General features: G+C 44.3%; 1 protein-coding gene across 8 annotated transcripts in view; it reads right to left on the bottom strand.

Moving 5' to 3' along the window:
- LOC139267314 (clathrin coat assembly protein AP180-like) overlaps positions 1–20,491 on the bottom strand; it is a 375,181-nt gene that overhangs the window by 110,940 nt on the left and 243,750 nt on the right. For all 8 annotated transcript variants that reach the window (XM_070885426.1, XM_070885432.1, XM_070885424.1 and 5 more), the window contains exons 10-11: positions 18,829–18,905; positions 4,402–4,432 (exon numbers count right to left, since the gene is read on the bottom strand). In XM_070885426.1, the coding sequence (XP_070741527.1) occupies positions 4,402–4,432; positions 18,829–18,905 (108 nt within the window). The remainder of the gene's footprint in view (positions 1–4,401; positions 4,433–18,828; positions 18,906–20,491) is intronic.

The raw sequence follows: 20,491 nt of genomic DNA, 5'->3' as shown, positions 1-20,491 counted from the left end.
GCTCTTTCATAGTGCGCAAAAAAATATATTCCAGTGAAAAAGAAGGGCGGCAAGAGAAGTGATAACCAGCCATGGATAACCAAGGAAATAAAGGAGAGTATCAAATTAAAAACCAATGCGTATAAGGTGGCCAAGGTTAGTGGGAAACTAGAAGATTGGGAAAATTTTAAACGACAGCAAAGAATGACTAAGAAAGCAATAAAGAAAGGAAAGATAGATTACGAAAGTAAACTGGCGCAAAACATAAAAACAGATAGTAAAAGCTTTTACCGATATATAAAACGGAAGAGAGTGACTAAAGTAAATGTTGGTCCCTTAGAAGATGAGAAGGGAGATTTAATAATGGGAAATGTGGAAATGGCTGAGACCTTAAACAATTATTTTGCTTCTGTCTTCAGTGGAAGACGCAAAAACAATGCCAAAATTTGCAGGCCACAGGAATGTGGGAAGGGAGGACCTTGAGACAATCACTATCACTAGGGGAGTAGTGCTGGACAGGCTAATGGGACTGAAGGTAGACAAGTCCCCTGGTCCTGATGAAATACATCCCAGGGTATTAAAAGAGATGGCAGAAGTTATAGCAGATGCATTCGTTATAATCTACCAAAATTCTCTGGACTCTGGGGAGGTACCAGCGGATTGGAGAGCAGCTAATGTAACACCTCTGTTTAAAAAGGGGGGCAGGCAAAAGGCAGGTAACTATAGGCCGGTTAGTTTAACATCTGTAGTGGGGAAAATGCTTGAAACTATCATTAAGGAAGAAATAGCGGGACATCTGGATAGGAATAGTGCAATCAAGCAGACGCAGCATGGATTCATGAAAGGGAAATCATGTTTAACTAATTTACTGGAATTATTTGAGGATATAACGAGCATGGTGGATAGAGGTGTACCGATGGATGTGGTGTATTTAGATTTCCAAAAGGCATTCGATAAGGTGCCACACAAAAGGTTACTACAGAAGATAAAGGTACGCGGAGTCAAAGAAAATGTATTAACATGGATAAAGAATTGGCTGGCGAACAGAAAGCAGAGAGTCGGGATAAATGGGTCCTTTTCCGGTTGGAAATCAGTGGTTAGTGGTGTGCCACAGGGATCAGTGCTGGGACCACAACTGTTTACAATATACATAGATGACCTGGAAGAGGGGACAGAGTGTAGTGCAACAAAATTTGCAGATGACACTAAGATTAGTGGGAAAGCGGGTTGTGTAGAGGACTCAGAGACTGCAAGGAGATTTGGATAGGTTAAGCGAATGGGCTAAGGTTTGGCAGATGGAATACAATGTCGGAAAGTGTGAGGTCATCCACCTTGGGGAAAAAAAAACAGTAAAAGAGAATATTATTTGAATGGGGAGAAATTACAACATGCTGTGGTGCAGAGGGACCTGGGGGTCCTTATGCATGAATCCCAAAAGGTTAGTTTGCAGGTGCAGCAGGTAATCAGGAAGGCGAATGGAATGTTGGCCTTCATTGCGAGAGGGATGGAGTACAAAAGCAGGGAGGTCTTGCTGCAACTGTATAAGGTATTGGTAAGGCCGCACCTGGAGTACTGCGTGCAGTTTTGGTCACCTTACTTAAGGAAGGATATACTAGCTTTGGAAGGGGTACAGAGACGATTCACTAGGCTGATTCCAGAAATGAGGGGGTTACCTTATGATGATAGATTGAGCAGTCTGGGTCTTTACTCGTTGGAGTTCAGAAGGATGAGGAGTGATCTTATAGAAACATTTAAAATCATGAAAGGGATAGACAAGATAGAGGCAGAGAGATTGTTTCCATTGGTGGGGGAGACTAGAACTAGGGGGCACAGCCTCAAAATACGGAGGAGCCAATTTAAAACCGAGTTGAGAAAAAATTTCTTCTCCCAGAGGGTTGTGAATCTGTGGAATTCTCTGCCCAAGGAAGCAGTTGAGGCTAGCTCATTGAATGTTTTCAAGTCAAAGATAGATAGATTTTTAACCAATAAGGGAATTAAGGGTTACGGGGAAGAGGGCGGGTAAGTGGAGCTGAGTCCACGACCAGATCAGCCATGATCTTATTGAATGGCGGGGCAGGCTCGAGGGGCTAGATGGCCTACTCCTGTTCCTAATTCTTATGTTCTTATGTTTGCTGATGACTGCAGTGATCAGAGCTATTCGCAATCTCTCAGATAATAGAGCAATACATGCCCACATGCAGCAAGACCTGGACGACATTCAGGCTTGGGTTGATGTGTGGCACAGATGTTTCTTGCCACTTAAGTAGCAGGCAATTGCTATCTCCAACAAGGGAGAGTCTAACCATCACCCCTTGACATTCAACGGCATTACCATTGCTGAATACCCCACCATCAACATACTGGGGGTCACCATTGATCGGAAACTTAACTGGACCAGCCACATAAATACTGTGGCAACCTGAGCAGGTCAGAAGCTGGGTATTCTGCAGCGAGTGTCTCACCTCCCGACTCCCCAAAGCCTTTCCACCATCTATAAAGGCACAAGTCAGGAGTGTGATGGAATACTCTCCACTTGCCTGGATCAGTGCAGCTCCAATAACACTGAAGAAGCTTGACACCATCCAGGACAAAGCAGCCCACTTGATTGGCTCCCTATCTGCCACCTTAAACATCACTCCTTCCATCACCGACATACCGTGGCTACAGTGTGCACTATCTACAAGTTGCACTGCAGCATCTCGCCAAGGCTTCGTCGGCAGCACCGCCCAAACCCGCGACCTCTACCACCTAGAAGGGCAAGGGCAGCAGGCGCATGGGAACACCATCACCTCCATGTTCCCTTCCAAGTCTCACACCATCCTGACTTGGAAGTATATCACCGTTCCTTCATCATCGCTTGGTCAAAATCCTGGAACTCCCTCCCTAACAGCACTGTGGGAGAACCTTCACCACAAGGACTGCAGCGGTTCAAGATGGCGGCTCACTGCCATCTTTTCAAGGGCAATTAGGGATGGCCTTCCCAGCAACGCCCACATCCCAGGATTGAATAAAATATGGTTTTCAAAAAAAGAATAGTTTGAGTTAAGGCCATGTGCTAATTACAAAAAAAACAAAATGCATAGATTGTGAGAAAAAGCTAAATAAAATCGAAAAATGATAGGTGCAACAGCAGATTCACTCTATATCTAACACAATTCACACTGCTGTATGCCAAATCTCAGGACCTATTGGAACATTCCATCTGATTCATGGGGAGGAAGGGGGATTTGAACAAATAACTTGAAAGTTTTAAAAGTCTTGTCTGAATATCCACTATAGATTTAACGACTGGCATCCTTGTATCAAATGTTGCTTTTAAGATAAATGGTGAAATGGCATTGCCCAAGAGGACTCTGTTTCTTCAGCAATTTGCTTGTATCCCTTGGTGCAGCAATGCATATATTGATGTTCTGCACTTAAATATAAACTTAATGTAGAAACACAAGTGGTGTTAGAGATTAGTTAACACTATTGCTGGATGTTTCCCTATCCCACATGAAACCAAACATTTGCCTCTTCTTTTAAACATCAATTAAGACCAAATAAAAGTACCATGAAAAGGTCATTGCTCATGGAAACTCCTTTTCTACAACTGAATATAATGTCGAAGCAGGTGAATAGTATGAAGTGTTTACAGTTCACATTGAGAGATTTTGCAATAAAACCATATTTAACAATTTCAGGTTGGATTAAAAAGCTTAAATATTCAAGTTTTGTAAAAAAGAAAGCTACGGCAGAAGTTTCACAAGGTGCTGACAGAAAAATAACTTCCCAAAAGACACTTGAATGCACAATGAACAGTTAATAGTCACAAAACATTAAATGTCATTTCAAAAGGCAAAATACTGTGGATGCTGGAAATCTGAAATCAAAAAGAAAATGCTGCCTGACTTGCCGAGTACTTCCAGCATTTTCTGATTATATTAAATGTTATTTCATCTCTTATGGGCCTTCTGCTTGGAACTTCATGCTGTTACAGATTTATAGCATACTACAAAACAATGCAATGCCTTGTTTACACTCTAAATTTTGCATTATTACTTGAGGATAGAAAAGTTTGAGCTGAACAACAGCCAACAATAGTTACTGATCTATGACCGCAATGAGATTGATAGGATTAGGAACAGTTCTCACACAACAGGTTTCATCATTTTTTGGGATGGTGAAGAGAGGGGAAAAAGTATTTCCTATAACGAACTGCCTGATGGAAAATATTTAATTGCTTTTCATCCTTAATAGAAATACATGGATAAAAGATGTTTAAAAAATATATAAATGAGGTAACCAAACAGATTTATTATACAAACATGCATATATGCGCACAATTTGAGGACTTTATCATTTCAAAGATTTCTCTCATGAGGAATAAACTGAACATCACATTCTGTACCCTCTATAAAATGCAATTCAACAATTATTTACCATATTCCCTTGCGTTGGTGTTCCAGTAGTCCTAAAAGAAAATAAGAGGTGGAAGAAAATTAAAACATTTGTTTAAGAAAAATCATCTCCCAGCTACCATAGAGATCAATTATTATGTGCTGTTAGCATTTTTGATATCATCAGCAAAGGTGCTCAGAATGATATAAAATAAAATTCTCGAAATAAATACTTGAATATTTGTAAATAAGGACTGCATAGTGATACCACTTGCTGGAGCATCAAAATGCAGCACTGCAAAGTTAGTAGGACACAGATTTAACTCCTTTACTCTGCTGAGCATCTAATCTCAGCCTGACTCCTATGGGAAAGGAGAGAGAAAAAAAAAGTCCTTCCTGGGCTGATCACAACAAGTTTGTTTGAAGGTGCTTCAGCCCATTTATTTTCAATCTTCCAGAATACCAATTCTATCGTCTTCCCATTACAGCTTTCATTTAATCTCAATAATCAGAAACCTAAATTTAACATTTCTGAAAGATAGCACATCTGAAAATGCAGCACGCCCTCAGGCCATCATTTAAATGCAAGTCGAGATCAAATCCTGGTATAGGGCTCAAATTTACTCCTCCTGATCCTGGGACGAGTGTCCTATCAAATGAACTGAACATTCCTGTGCACTTAATGACTGATTCAGAGTGGCATCGCGAGTGAATTCCCCACCATCCTAGTTCCAGTCAGTGCGCAGTCCAGGAAAACCAAGGAGTAGGTAGGAGGAGGGGAAAAAGCAATTTTGTACTCTTAAAATATATATGTACAATATAAATTAATAAAACCTTCCATTCTTTATTTGAAAACTAGCACAGAAAATGTGTTTAAGCTATGCTATACTATATAGCTACATTTGTTTTCTTCTTGGCAAATGTAATTCATGAACAAGATAATTAAAAATGCTGAAAGTTTCTACGAAAAATTCTATTTAATTGCTTAAGCCCAGAGTAAAATAGGTCAGTGACTATATAATACATAACTTATTGAAATCCACTTAATTGAATATATTTCATTTGCATCCTGTTCTCATTTTGATTCCCACAGATATGGTCTCCAGAATGGATTTACTTGCTGTAATATACTACATACTGTACATAATATTTAATTAACTCTTTCAAACACTGCCAACTTGAATGTTAACTTCCTCCCCAACTGACTTACAGGATATTATATTGTGTTTGTTATTCCAATTTAAATACAAAAAAGTGTATACTGACATTTGAAATTTAACAAGTGCAAAATTCGCATTTTTGTGCTGGGTTCAGCTTTTCTCCCTGCACCCACCCACTCCAAACACCCTGGTTGGAGGCCTAGATTAACACAAATCCTCTAGAAAACCAGCTACCAAGTGTAACACAACCACAGTGAAGGTGACCATTTTTTTCAAGTTTCTATCCATGTGGGAAAACATCTATTCACTTCTTTCGTGGCATGACTGTGGATTAGAACACTGGGTATCCAATTATTTCCAGTCACAATGCCACCAAACAAACTTCTTAAAATAATCATTGGCTGTTTAGAAAAGGAGTAAGAATTTGGACTCAAATACCAAGTTAGCGAGTTCAGCCGAGAAACAGAGATGCCCAAAGGAAGCATAGAGATTAAGCCTATTGTACAGAGAAAAGAAATGCAGCATGGAGCAGAAATTCAACAGATCAGAAGAGGCATACATGCAACACAAATCCATAAACTCTGCAAAATGTTTAAGAGTTGAGAAACTGAATAAAATCTGGCATGTTCCCATAAAACTATTTTATGCATCATAAAAAGCTCATTTGAACTTAGTTCTGTGATTGTTGAGAGCAAGAAAGATTGCACAGGAGAAGTAATTGGGATTTTCAAATGACATCACTCATCATACCTCTTAATCTTCTGAACGGAATATGCTTTAAATAGTAACATTAATTAATTTAAAAGTTGCATTAAGTAAGGATACATTTACCTGGACAATTAACATTATTTTCCTTGAAAAGAGTACACTGAAGACTAAACAAATCTCAAGTCCCATTAACAATAGTATTACTTGTATTACAATGTTCATACCAAACAGCTTGCAGCCATTCATTTCTCCTAAGAGGCGATATTACTATTGTAATTGTAGATTTGAATTTCCTATTTCAGGTACAGCATGTCCTATAAATAACCAAAATGGAGGTGGAGGAAGAGGGAGAGGGAGAGGGAGAGGGGGAGGGGGAGGGGGAGGGGGAGGGGGAGGGGGAGGGGGAGGGGGAGGGGGAGGGGGAGGGGGAGGGGGAGGGGGAGGGGGAGGGGGAGGGGGAGGGGGAGGGGGAGGGGGAGGGACAAAACTGTTCAATTTGTTCCCTCTTCAATCATTATGACCAGGTACATTTCTAGAAAGGACTCCATTTCTTCCATCACCCCAAAAAACTTGGAGAACTGGGTCATACTCATTGTGATTAAACCTTAAGTTCCAGTAAACTACTAATTTAATGGGAATTATGAGGTTGTTTTCTGCTTTTAATCTTACCATTTTTTATTTTAATGACAACAAACAGAATTGTTGATAACTTCAGTTTTTCGCTGGGTGAAATTGTTCTGAAGGATGTTAGCCTTATATCGGAACAGGAGAAGGCCATTTAGCCCCTGAAGCCATTCAGTGACATCATGGCTGATTTGTGACCTGTCCATATACCCGCCTTTGCCCCATATCCCTTAATACAAATTAACAGGTTAACAGAAATCTATCAATCTCAGATTTAAAATTAACAATTGACCCAGCATATATTGTCCTTTATATATACATTTTATAAACATATAAAATTCTGACGGGACTGGACAGGTTAGATGCAGGAAGTATGTTCCCAATGTTGAGGGAGTCCAGAATCAGGGGTCACAGTCGAAGGATAAGGGGTAAGCCATTTAGGATCGAGATAAGGAGAAACTTCTTCACTCAGAGAGTTGTTAACCTGTGGAATTCCCTACCGCAGAGAGTTGTTGATTTCAGTTCATTAGATATATTCAAGAGGGAGTTAGATATGGCCCTTATGGTGAAAGGGATCAAGGGATCAAGGGATCAAGGGATCAAGCGATCAAACGATCAAGCGATCAAGGGATCAAGGGATCAAGGGATCAGGAGAGAAAGCATGAAAGGGGTACTGAGGTGAATGATCAGCCATGATCTTATTGAATGGTGGTGCAGGCTCGAATGGCCGACTCCTGCACCTATTTTCTATGGGCCCCAAGTTTCGGGCCGCGCCGTGGATGCCCCTTTTTCGCGCCACAAAGTGCGCCGATAAAAAAAAACTTACCTTTTCTCCGGCTCTCTGCAGGCCCTCTGGAGTCGGGCGCGGTGCAGCATGAGCTGTAGGGGGCGGAGCCAGGTCCCTGCGCTGAAAACAGTGCCGGGACCTCTGCAAATGCGCACGCATGTGCAGTAGCTCCAGGCGCCCAAAACTGTGTGGGAGGGGCCCGAAGCACGCAGCCCCCAGCCGTGGCCGAATGGCCTCACTGGGGCTCCGTGCATAAGGCTGCCTCCCACGGCCAGCACCTGCTTCCTCCTGACCCGACTCCCGCTCCCCACCCAGGACCAGACCCAACCAGACTCTGCTCCCCCCCCCCACCGGACCCGACCAAACCCCCCGGACTGGACCCGAACCGCGCTTCACACCCCTACCTGACCTCCCACCCCCCCCTCCCCAACCCGAACTCCCTCCCACCACCACCCCCGACCCCACACCCCTCTCCAACCCGAACTCCCTCCCACCACCCCCCCGACCCCACACCCCTCTCCTCCTCCTCATCACCCCCTCCCCTCCTTCTCCTCCTCACCCCTCCCTCCCCCCTCCCCCTCCTCCTCCTCCTCATCACCCCCTCCCCTCCTTCTCCTCCTCACCCCTCCCTCCCCCCTCCTCCTCCTCCTCCTCCTCACCCCCCCTCCTCCTCCTCACCCCCCTCCCACCTCACCTCCTCCTCCTCACCCCCCCTCCCCCCCTCCTCCCCTCCTCCTCGCCTCCTCCTCCTCACCCCCCCTCCTCGCCCTCCTCACCCCTCCTCCCCCTCGCCCCCCTCCTCCTCCTCGCCCCCCCTCCCCCTCCCCCTCCTCACCCCCCCTTCCCCTCCTCACCCCCCCCTTCCCCTCCTCGCCCCCCCTCCCCCTCCCCCTCCCCCTCCTCACCCCCCCTTCCCCTCCTCACCCCCCCCCTTCCCCTCCTCCTCCTCCCCTCCCCCTTCTCCTCCTCCTCCCCTCCCCCCCTCCTCCTTCTCCTCCTTCTCCTCCCCCTTCTCCTCCCCCCCTCCCCCTCCCCCATCCCCCTCCTCCTCCTCCTCCTTCCCCCCTCCTCCTTCTCCTCCCCCCTCTCCCTCCTTCTCCCCACCCCTTCCTCCCTCCCCCCTCCCCTCCCCACCCTCATCACCCCCCCCTCCCCTTCCCCCCCCTCTCCCTCCCCCTCTCCCTCTCCCTCCCCCTCATCCCCCTCCCCTCCCCCTCATCCCCCCCCTCCCCTCCCCCTCATCCCCCCCCCTCCCCTCCCCCTCATCCCCCCCCCTCCCCTCATCAACCTCCCCCTCCCCTCATCAACCTCCCCCTCCCCTCCCCTCATTCCCCCCCCCCCCTCCTCACCCCCCCCCTCCTGATGAAGGGTCACAGACCTAAAACGTTAACTGTGTTTCTCTCCACAGATGCTGCCTGACCTGCTGAAATTTCCAGCATTTTCTGTTTATATTACTTGTAATTTAACCCTTAGATTCCAGGCATCATTCTAGTAAATCTACGCTGCACTACCTCCAAGGCCAATATATCCTTCCTCAGGTGTGGTGCCCTGAACTGTGGTCTAACTAGAGCTTTGTATAGCTGCAGCATGACTTCTAACCCCTTGTATTCATGTCCTCTAGATATAAAGGCCAGTATTCCATTAGCCTTTTTGATTATTTTCTGTACTGTCCATTACATTTTAATATTCTGTGCACAGGACCCCCGCTGCTTCTAGATTTACCATGTAGGAAGTAATCTGATCTATCCTTTTTAGGTTCAAAATGGATGACCACACACTTACCTATATTGAAATCCTTTTGCCACAGTTTTGACCATTCCCTTATCCTTGTAATTTTGTGTTTCAATTTACACTACTTACAATGCCACCTATGTGTCATTGGCAAACTTGGATACATAGCTCTCTATACCATCATTTAAGTCATTAATAAATACAGTAAATAGTTGAGGCCCCAACACAGATCCTTGTGGGGCACTACTAGCCACATCCTGCCCCTTAACTAATTTCCTAATCAGATCAATAATTTGCCTTCAATTCCATGACCTTCAACTTTAGACCTTCTCTTTGAGTGACTTCATTAAATGTCTTCTGGAAGTCCATATAAATCACATCCAGAGACATTCCCCTGTCCACTACTTTAGTCACCACCTTAAAATATTCCATCAGGGTTGTCAGGCATGACCTACCTTTTACAAATCGATGCTGGCTCTCTAATCAGCTGAAAATGTTCAAGGTGGCCAGTCACTCCATCCTTAATTATGGACTCTAGTAATTTCTCGACAACAGATGTTCGGCTAACCGGTCTATAATTTCCTGGGTTCCCCCGCTCACCTTTTTTAAATAGCAGTGACATGAGCAATTTTCTAATCTAAAAGGAAGGTTCTTGAAATCGAAAGAATTTTGGAAGATCATAGTTGGAGCATCTGCAATGCTGTCACCTACTTACTTTAAAACCCTGGATGAAAACCATCTGTACAGGGGCGAGGTGTTAGCACAACTCCCACTGCACTCTTAAATATTTTATTTCTTAATTCTACCCATAAAGTCTCCACTGCCTGCTTACCCCTCGTTATATCCTCTCATTATAGAAGTAATTTCATCCTAATAACTAATGCTACACCTCCCCCTTTACGAAATTCCCGATCCTTCCTGTAGACTTTATAACCTGGTACATTCCGTTTCCAGTCCTGACCGCCTTACAACTATGTCTCACTAATGGCTACCAAGTCATATCCTCCAAGTTGAATTTGTGCTTTTCATTTGTTTTAGAATTATTATTTCTACTACTGTTTCCACCAGAGTCCTCCCGCCTCCCTACCCATTTACTAGTTTAAAGGTCTTGTGACCACCCTATTTATCCTTTCCGCTAGACCCTGGTCCCAGCCCGGTTCAGATGGAGCCCTTCCCAACAGAACAGTTCCTTCCTATCCCTGTACTGGAGCCAGTGTCCCATGAAATGGAACCCCTCTTTCCCACACCACACCTTCAGCCACATGTTCACCTCCTCAATCTACTTAAACCTAAGCCAATTTTCATGTGCCTCGGGTGATAATCCAGAGATTATAACCCTCGAGGTCCTGTTTTAAAAAAAAAAAATTGCTCCTAGCATTTTTTCCTGTTGTTGATCCCAACATTGACCACAAGGACTGGATCCTCTGCCCTCCCCCCTCTCTCTCCCCCACCCCTTCTCTCTCCAATTATCCTTCCAAGCCTGTTTAAGATGTCCCTCCCTCTGACACCAGGTCGGCAACATATCATGTGGGACTCTTGATCCTGCTATCTGTCCCCCTAATTATTGGATCCCCTACAACTACATTACGCTCCTCTTTCTCCCTTTTGGACAGCCTCTGACAGTCTTCATCCATATCCTCACAAATAGCAAGTACATTGCATCTGTTGGATAAGATCAACTTCTGTGGATCATCATTCTCTATCTCATCTCCGAATCATGTATACTAACTGTCACCACAGCCCTATTCTGATCCTGCATCTCTCAGACATGCCCAAGGTCTGGAGCAAACTCTCCAGATACTCCTCCCCTTCCCTTACGTGTCAGAGTGTCTCCAACTCACACTCCAGCTCAATGACTCTGAGGCAGAGACATCTACTGCAGACCTGTTAGCTTGGGACAGTCTCACTGTTTTCTCAACCTCTACATATTGTAGTCCCGACACACAACCTGCTCTGCCATATCTTGGTCTATATTTATTTATAAATTCTTTTTAGTTTTGAGACTATTTAACTGTTTAGCTAATACCAAGACACAAATTCTAACCACTAATCTGTTACTTACGTCACTTTGAGTTTCTCTCTTTGTCTGGTGTCTTCACTCTGCTTCTGCCGATAGGCTCTGCTGCTGCCGGCTCTCGCGCCCTGTTTAAATCTGCCGCTCTACTTACGACCTCAAGCTTACACAAACCACTACAAGTGTTAAAGGCAAAAAGAAGCACCTCTGCACTGAATTCCTACTCTCACCAAATTTTAAACATTCCACTTTGTTCACAGCGAACTCAATTAACGTTGCTATCTGTGGTTATGCACTGTGCCCTAGTTGAAGTAAACTAGCTAAATTAGGATTTGGCTGCAATAATGCTCATTTTGTGTTTGAATTGTTTGGCAGCTACTTAATCAATAACCAAGGACATTACTCCAACTCCTGAGAATGGGAAATTGCAGAAAATTAAGTAGTGAAATTTCTTGTCAAGGCCAATACCCGATGCTGAAAGGCTGATTGTTTCTGATTTTAACACTTGAAGTTGATCATCAAAGTAAATCACAATGCAAATTTTAAATTGTGCCCATCATTTGAGTCTACAGATTGTATTGAAAATATTAAAAGTAATTTCTTAGTTGGTTCTGGTATTCTTTGTACCATCAATTATTTTTTTCCAGCAGCTTCCAAACCCGGAGATGTTCAATTCTCAAGGGAGAATGAAATGTACAGCTGTGCAATTCTTTCCAATAGTTTAGTGCTCACCAGTTTAACATTCCCGAGACAAAAGCAGCTTAAAGAGCGAGTGAACACTACGAACCATTCAATATCCTGATGGTCACTGATGGAATGGCTACATAGTCCTGTTGCTGGCTGTGTTCTCTGGCTTTCTATTCTCACTGAACCAGTTAATGTAGTAATTAAAAAAGGTTTAAGTGCTCCATCGTTGAATTAACTGCTAGATGTTTACATTTCTCCCAGCGGAAAAGTGCTGCACCTTTCTCATAAAGCTAGTTAACAAGCAATAACATATTTACTTTTTTTAAACTTACTTTTATTCCCCTTTTTTTGGGGTAGATGACTGGGAGTAAGCTGAAATGAAAGAGAAGCTGGTGGTTTCAATTTACCGCCCATAGATTTAATGACCACCTCCACCATCATTACAGTTAACATTCAGCACAAATAACCTTCCATGTTTTTACAGACTCTTCTGAAGTAGATATAATTTTTTGTTAAAAACTTACCCTTCACTAAGATTCCAAGGCAGCAGGAAAGAAAGAAAAGTTTTTAAATTCACTTTCAAAAAAAGAAGGGAGTAAATAATTTAATCCCAGTGAAATTTTAACAATTAAAACAAATTCCCTTATATGTTTATTACAAAGGTACCGCTTTTGCACAAATTTGTTCAGGTGTACGAATTGGAATTTTTAAAAACTTGTACAAGTTCTTCACTACTTCATTCATATTTTCAAATATATTTTTAATCTATCAATGGGTAATTTAAGTTTCTAGCTGACATTCATTGGCACTACAAACATTACACAAATTTAAGTATATTTTAGCTTTGTGGTTCGAATACAAAAAGTATCAGTAACATATGGACTCCTTCACTTCTACATGTGACAAATCAGGCATATAAGGGGAGTTCATTCCTATTCCTATTATTTAGCTGGAAGCCCAGATCACTGAATTTTACAATTTTTGGCATAAAGTAGTTACTTGCCAATGAACACGTTTGCTCCTTATGGATTCTAAATGCAAAGTGCCTGCTCCCTTTCGATTGCCAAGGTGCATGGCAGTGACCAACTAATGATAATCCTGCCCAATTTTTCATCTCTCCTCCAGGGAAGCAGCAAAGCTTTCAACTAATATGGTTCTGATAAGGAACGGAATGGGAAAATTGACCTATGTATCTTTCCACTCTGTAATGTAACAAATTGGTGCTTCAGCAGCACTACTGCATATTTCCACTGGTTTTCAAAGTCAGTTTTGTAGCATTTAGTCAAAACAGATCAGGAAAATTTTGACCAGGTCTGTGACAAATTAATAGTACTCGAAGGTGTATTCCCTCACCCCCACAATGTGTGTGTTTTTTTTTTTAAAGTGCGGTCAAATAATGGTAACTGCTCAAGGCTTTTAACAAGCATTTTCATAGAATGATACAGCACAGAAGGAGGCAATTTGGCCCATCATGCATGTGGTGGCACTTTTGGTAGAGCTATCCAATTAATCTCACTCCCCTGCTCTTTTCTCGTAGCTCTGTATATTTTTTCCCTTCACGTATTGATCCAATTGTTTACTGCTGTATGTAGATAAACTTGTTGATTATGTAATACTAACATGCTGCTAATGGAACATAGGGCTCAAGTTTCGGGCTGCGCCTAGAATGGCACAGCTCCGAGAGCCACGCCTGTTTTCTGCGCTGAAAAGTGCGTCAAAAACTTACTGCGTGATTCTCTGGTTGAAATCGGCTCCGTTCCAGGTCGGCGCGACGTGGAGACATCTGCGGGGGACGGGGCCAAAGCATGGTGCCGATTCTCCGCCTGCAGGGGGGCGGGGCTAGGTCGCAGAGGCAGACGTCGTGCCGGCAGCCCTGAGCGTGTGCGCATGCGCAGTGTAAAATAAACATTGACACTCGGCCATTTTTAAAAGATACATCTGCAAAAGTGCCGTTTTGTTTTGTGGAGTTGTGGAAAGGCTTGCGAGTGAATATTGCTGATTTTTTTGTGCCTGAATGCGTGCTTTTAGCAGCACTGTTGAAGAACTCACCTGCTGAAATCAGTGAGTGCTGCTTTTTGCTGCTAAACTTCCAGTACAAGTGCTGCATAGGTGCATGCAAAATAAGAACTGTGTTTTGAAAAATCAGTGTCAATTGAATACAGCAATGGAACAACGTCCACCAAGAACAAAGAATTTCTTGCATGAGGAAGTGGAGACATTAGTTAACGGCATTAAGCAGAGATGGCAGGAGCTGGATACCAGCAACAGAGGTCGCATAAAAGCACCACCCAAAGAAAAGAAGAAACGCTGGAATCAAGTTGCAGAAGATTACTGCGCAGTGGTGCATACCAGGAGATCTGGAAGCCAGTGTAAAAAGAAACGGCATGAGCTTGGTCAAGTAGTTAGTGTAAGTAATATTTTCATTTTTCAATGGAATCGTAATTGTAAATGTGACTATCTGTATATGTCGCACCCTGCAGAAAGACGCACTCTAAAAAGTTATATCTTAATCTTTGCAGAAGAAATTGGCCCACAAAAGGGAAACATCTCGAACAGGAGGAGGTCCGCCAAATCTGCATCCACTGACACCCTTGGAATAGAGGGTAGCTGCTATGATGAGTCATACATGGAGAAAAGCAATCAGTACAGCACAAGCTGGGCCCGCACGCGAGGAAGAGGGCAAGTCCTGAAAATGTATCATGGCCCTTCATCTTCAACCTGCTGTCTGGCTTGCTATGTGAGAGCACTCATACCACCCATCCTGACCCCTCCTCTGCTGCTAAACATTTGACTGTTCTGATATATTTTGCAGAAGATGATGATGATGATGATGATGCCAATCCTGAAGATCCAGAAGAACCACATGCGGACAATCCAGACCAAGGTTGGCTGCAGGTGGCGATGACTGAAATGTCTTCAAGGTAGACCTTCCAAATTAATATTTATGAGCCCACATTAGTGGACATCAGAGTTTCAACCCCTTGCATAGGTTCTGGTTCCACCTTCCATGGTTTTGATTCCGATGTTGCGGGTCCCAGTGGTGCTGCTGATATAATGGAGCAGTTTACTGCCACTGACCCACCATCCCAGCCCACAGCTCGCACTCGAGTGGTGCCGGATGCAAGACCCAGGGCTGCCCATCCAGGCCCGCGCCTCCCACTCTAGTGCTGCCGTTTGGAACACCGAGCGTCCCACCGTCCCAGCCCGCATCTCCCAGTGTATTGGTGCCACGAGGCAGACCCAGGCAGAGGAGGAGATTATTGGAGACACACTCTCGAGATGCCGTGTGCAACATATGCGGCTCAGGTTGTGGCATTGGTGTAGAGACCAATGAGCTTACCCGATCACGCGTGGGCAGCGTCAGTGCAGTGGGTGAAGAGGTAACGGTACCGACGGGAGAAATAGCAGTAATGACACGGGAAATGAGGGAGGGAATGTCCGAGGGAGTGCAAGTGACGGCACAGGCCCTCATGGAGGTAGCTGCAACAATAAGGACACACAGCCCAGCCAATCAAATGACACCCCAATGAAGATGTGAACATTCACCGAGATGTGGATGAGAGATGGTTGCAGCCTTTCTTTGCTGCTTTTGTTCTTGTTCTTGATGTAACTGCAGTAGCGTTTTACAAATTGAAATAGTTTTGTAACTTTCCAACTTAAGTGATCTTGAAGTTTTTAAATGATCTTCAAGAGTCATATTACAAAGTAAAGTTTGATACAACAAATTTTATTACACAGTTAACTTTTCAATAAAATATTTTTTCATTAAAACTGAATCATGTTCCATTAACACAACACAGGGACAACTCCAAAGAATAAACATATCCATGTGCAACAGTTGTCGCAGAGCCCTCATGCATCAGTAATTGAAGCGTTCACGGATGAGCTGCTGGCGCAGGGCTCGAGCAATCGTTAAAGGAGCACGATGGACGGACCTCCTCCGACCTCGTGCTCCGGCATCAGGCACTTGCATGGTTTCTTGATTGTCATCATCATCCTCATCCTGCTCTTCCAAATTACTATCAGGCACTGGCCCCTCATGTGGGTCTTCTGGTTCCACTACCAGCTCCTGCTGCCTCATGATGGCTAAGTTATGGAGCATGCAGCACACTACAGTGAAGTGACCGACAATCTGAGGAGAGCATTGCAAGTGGCCTCCAGAATGGTCCAGGCATCGGAAACGCTGTTTCAAGATACCAATGGTCCTCTCTATGATGCTGCGCGTCGCAATGTGCGCCATGTTGTATGACGGTCAGCTTCCATCCGTGTTATGTGTAGGGCCGGCATGAGTCAGGTGGCCAGGCCGTACCCTTTTTGTCTCCCAGTAGCCAGCTCTGCCCTTCTGGCTGCTGCTCAAACATGTCAGATATAACGCTGTCGCGTAGGATGAACGCATCATGGGTGCAGCCAGGGTATCTCGCATCGACTGACATGATGCACTGCTTGTCGTCACACACGAGCTGCACAATAATGGAGTGGAAACATTTTCTATTCCAGTACTGCTCGGAATCCTCCACAGGTGCTCGCAAGGCTATGTGGGTACAATCAATGCAGCCCTGTACCTTTGGGAAGCCAGCAATCCTGGAGAAGCCCACAGCCCTGTCATGCAATGCTTGTGCGGTCTTTGGGAACTTGATGAAGTCATTCCTCCGCGCATACAGTGCAACCTTGAGCTGGTAAATACAGGCATGTATTGCACGTTGAGAGATGGCACACACATCTCCAGTTGTAGCTTGAAATGATCCCAAGGCATAGAAGGCAAGTGCAGCTGTTACCTTCACTTCAAAAGACAAGGCAGTTGGCGTTCTGCTTCTGTGCTGCAAATCTGCTCTCAGCACATCACAGATCTCAACGGAAATGTAGCCTTTTGACACAATCAACCTCGCTCATGTCCAGGTACGAACGCCTGGCGTGGTTAAGGTCTCCTACCTATCAGCCTATGGGCTATGGCGTTCCTAGTGCGATAAGCTCTAAACAATTCTCTCCTATGCAGCGAATTGATGGCGAACCATTGCATAATCCATGGTGTTGATAATACAGCACCCATACTTGAATTACAAATTAAACTTTTAAACTTGCTGGCTGGCTCTCCCTCCTGGTGCTTTGTACACCTCCCCATCACCTGGCCGAACGGCCTGCCTGCCTGAAAGCTCGGAGGCTGCTCTGCTGCCGGCGTGTGTGTGTCTGTGGCCCGCCTCACTGACGTCTCCCGCCCCTGTCCACTGGCTGCCTACAAGTTACTTCGCAGCGCGGAAAGCTGCTGCTGCTTCAGACAGATAGGAAAATTCAATTAAAAAAAAAAAAATTTGCTTTATTTATCATTTATTATTCAGGATGGCTCTTTATTTGTAGAAGTGAAACTGTTATTTGCTTGTAAAATTTAATTACTTCCCTCCCCCGCCCCCCCACATCGCTCATTCCCTACGACTGATTTGTAACCTATGCCTGATTTGTAAGTGTAGGCAAGGTTTTTCTGAGCGTACAAAAATCTACACTTACTCCATTCTAAGTTCGTTTGGAGTAAGTTTTCGCTGCCTAAACTTGCAAAACAGGTGTAAGTGGCTGGACACGCCCCCTTTTGAAAAAAAATCTGTTCTACAATTAAACTGTTCTAACTCACTCGAACTGGAGCAAACTAAATGCCGAAAATTGCAATTTCTAAGATGCACCATTCTAAACTAGTTGCTCCAAAAAAATAGGAGCAACTCAGGCCGAAACTTGCCCCTATTGAATGGTTACAGCACAGGAGGCCATTAGGCTCATCAAGCCCATGCCGGCTCTCTGCGAGAGCACCTCACCGAGTCCCACTCCACCGCCGTTTCCCCATAGCCCTGCACATTTTTTAATTTCAGGTACTTATCCAACTCCCTTTAAAAGCCGAAACCGAGTCTGTCTCCATCACCCTTAGAGGCAGTGCATTCCAGATCCTAACCACTCGCTGTGTAAAAAAAGTTTTTTTCTTATGTCGCCTTTTGCCAATCACCTTAAAGCTTTGTCCTCTGGTTCTCAACCCTTCTGCCAATGGGAACAGTTTGTCTCTGTCTGCTCTGTCCAGACCCCTCATGATTTAGAATCTCCCCTCAATCTCCTCTGCTTGGAGGAGAACAACCCCAGCTTCTCCAGTCTATCCAGGTAACTGAAGTCCCTTATCCCTGAAACCATTCTCGTAAATCTTTTCTGCACCCTCTCTAAGGCCTTCACATCCTTCCTAAAGTGCGCTGCCCAGAATTAGACACAGTACTCCAGTTGAGGCATAACCAGTGTTTTATACAAGTTCATCATAATTTACATGCTTTTGTACTCTATACCTCTATTCATGAAGCCCAGTATCGCATAAGCTTTTTTAACTGTTTTCTCAACCTGCCCTGCCACCTTCAACGATTTGTGCACATGTACCCCTAGGTGTCTCTGATCATGCACCCCCTTCAGGATTGTACCCTTTAGTTTATAATTCCTCTCCTCATGATTTGGTCAATATATGCAAAGATGTTTTCCTTGCGTTGCAATACAAAATACTAATACTTAAATGATTTATCATACTACTTGAATGATTTCTTATATTACTTGTACTGTTACTCTCATATTAAATAGTTTAACATGAACATCTTAATTACTTTACAGAACCACTAATGGAGTAATTGCATTTACAAAGTGTCATCATGTAGCTGTAAGTAGCAAATGTAAGCCAAATATAAAGTGAGAACTGCAGTACGCCCTCTTATTTTATGAAAATGTGTAATCTAAATAGAACGACCCTACCTACTGCCAGCTGCATTTTTCTTCCCTTCCAGTGTATTCAAATGTTGCTCTAGGGCTTCCAGAAGACTACTAGGAGCCTATAAAAGTAACAGCACAACACATTCATGATACATTTACTGGTAATTCACCAACAAACCACATATGGCACTTGTGTAACCTTCGGCAATCATTTGCCTAGAAAACAGCAAGACACTACATTTTCACACTTTACTTTTCTTTCACCATAAAACCAAAGTATCACAAAAAACTCCATGCTTTCAATCCAATGAAAACCTTTTAACAAAACAAACACACTCAAATGAACTCAGTTGAAAGTTGTATTTATTCTCTTAAAAAGATCCTAAAATAAAAGGCCTGAAACTAGCATAAAGAGGTAATCTCGATTAAGTTTCTGAGAGAGAGCGCGCGCATACGCCCGTGGGAGTGGAGGAGAAGAGAGAGAGCGCACGCATTCTGGGGGAGAGAAGAGAGAGCAAAAGTGCACGCAAGTTGGGGGGGGGGGGGGGGGGGGGAAAGAGACAGTGAGAGCGAGCACAGGGATGTAGAGAGAGAGAGAGAGAGAGAGAGAGAGAGAGAGAGAGAGAGAGAGAGAGAGAGGAAGATGGAGAGAGAAGAGAGAGTTAGCGCACAAGGTTGGGGGATGGGGAGAGGGAGAGGGAAAGCGTGAGGGGGGAAAATGGAGACGGAGAAAGCGAGGGAGTGGGGGATGGAGAGAGGGCGGAGAAGGGACACGAGAGAGCGGGAGAGAAAGAGAGCGCGCGCGAGAGAGAGAGAGAGAGAGAGAGAGAGAGAGAGAGCGCGCACGGAGCGAGGGAGGGAAGAGGGTGAGAGTGGGAAAGAAAGAAAGGAGAGAGAGAAGGGAGAGAGAGAGAGAGAGGAGAGAAAATAAAGGGGAAAAATAAAGAACCGGAACTTGTATAGTGCCCTAAATCACCCCAGTATATCCCAAAGCGCTTTACATCTAATTTGGTACTTCTCCCCTCCCCCAAAGTATCGTCACTCTTGTCAGAAATTGAGCAGCTAATTTGTGTACAGCAAGGTCCCACAAATGAGACCGTGACCAGATAATCTGTTTTCAGGTGTTGGTTCAGGGATAAATGTTAGCCAGGATTCCAGGAGAACTCCCATGCTCTTTGAATAGTGCATTGAGATCTTTTATATCATAAGAACATACATAAGAACATACAGGAGCAGGAGGCAGCCATTTGGCCCCTTGAGCCTGCTCCGCCATTCAATAAGATCATGGCTGATCTGACTTTGGCCTAGACGCTCGCTTGGCCTGCCTGCTCCCCATAACCCAGGACTCCCTGAAGGGACAGACTGGGCCTCGGTTTAAAGTGTCATTTCCTGCTCTCATCCAAATGGGAACATTTTTATCGACTTTTGGTTACAATTCCAGCCCTCCCTCACCTTAACATTGTCCATCTCCGACTCTTCCCTACCTCAACTTCTTTATTTCCACTTTTAGGGATAGGCTGTCGACCAATATTTACTACAAGCTCACTTACTCCCACAGCTACCTTTATTACACTTCATCCACCCTGCTTCCTGCAAGGACTCTATTCCAGTCTCCCAGTATCTGTCCCGACGATGCCACCTTCCATACCAGTGCTTCTGGTATATCTTCCTTTTTCCTCAACCAGGATTCCCCTCCATCATGGTT

Source organism: Pristiophorus japonicus, chromosome 7 (genome assembly GCF_044704955.1).
Source record: "Pristiophorus japonicus isolate sPriJap1 chromosome 7, sPriJap1.hap1, whole genome shotgun sequence".
Lineage (NCBI taxonomy): Eukaryota > Metazoa > Chordata > Chondrichthyes > Pristiophoridae > Pristiophorus > Pristiophorus japonicus.
This window is presented reverse-complemented; position numbering and strand designations above follow the sequence as displayed.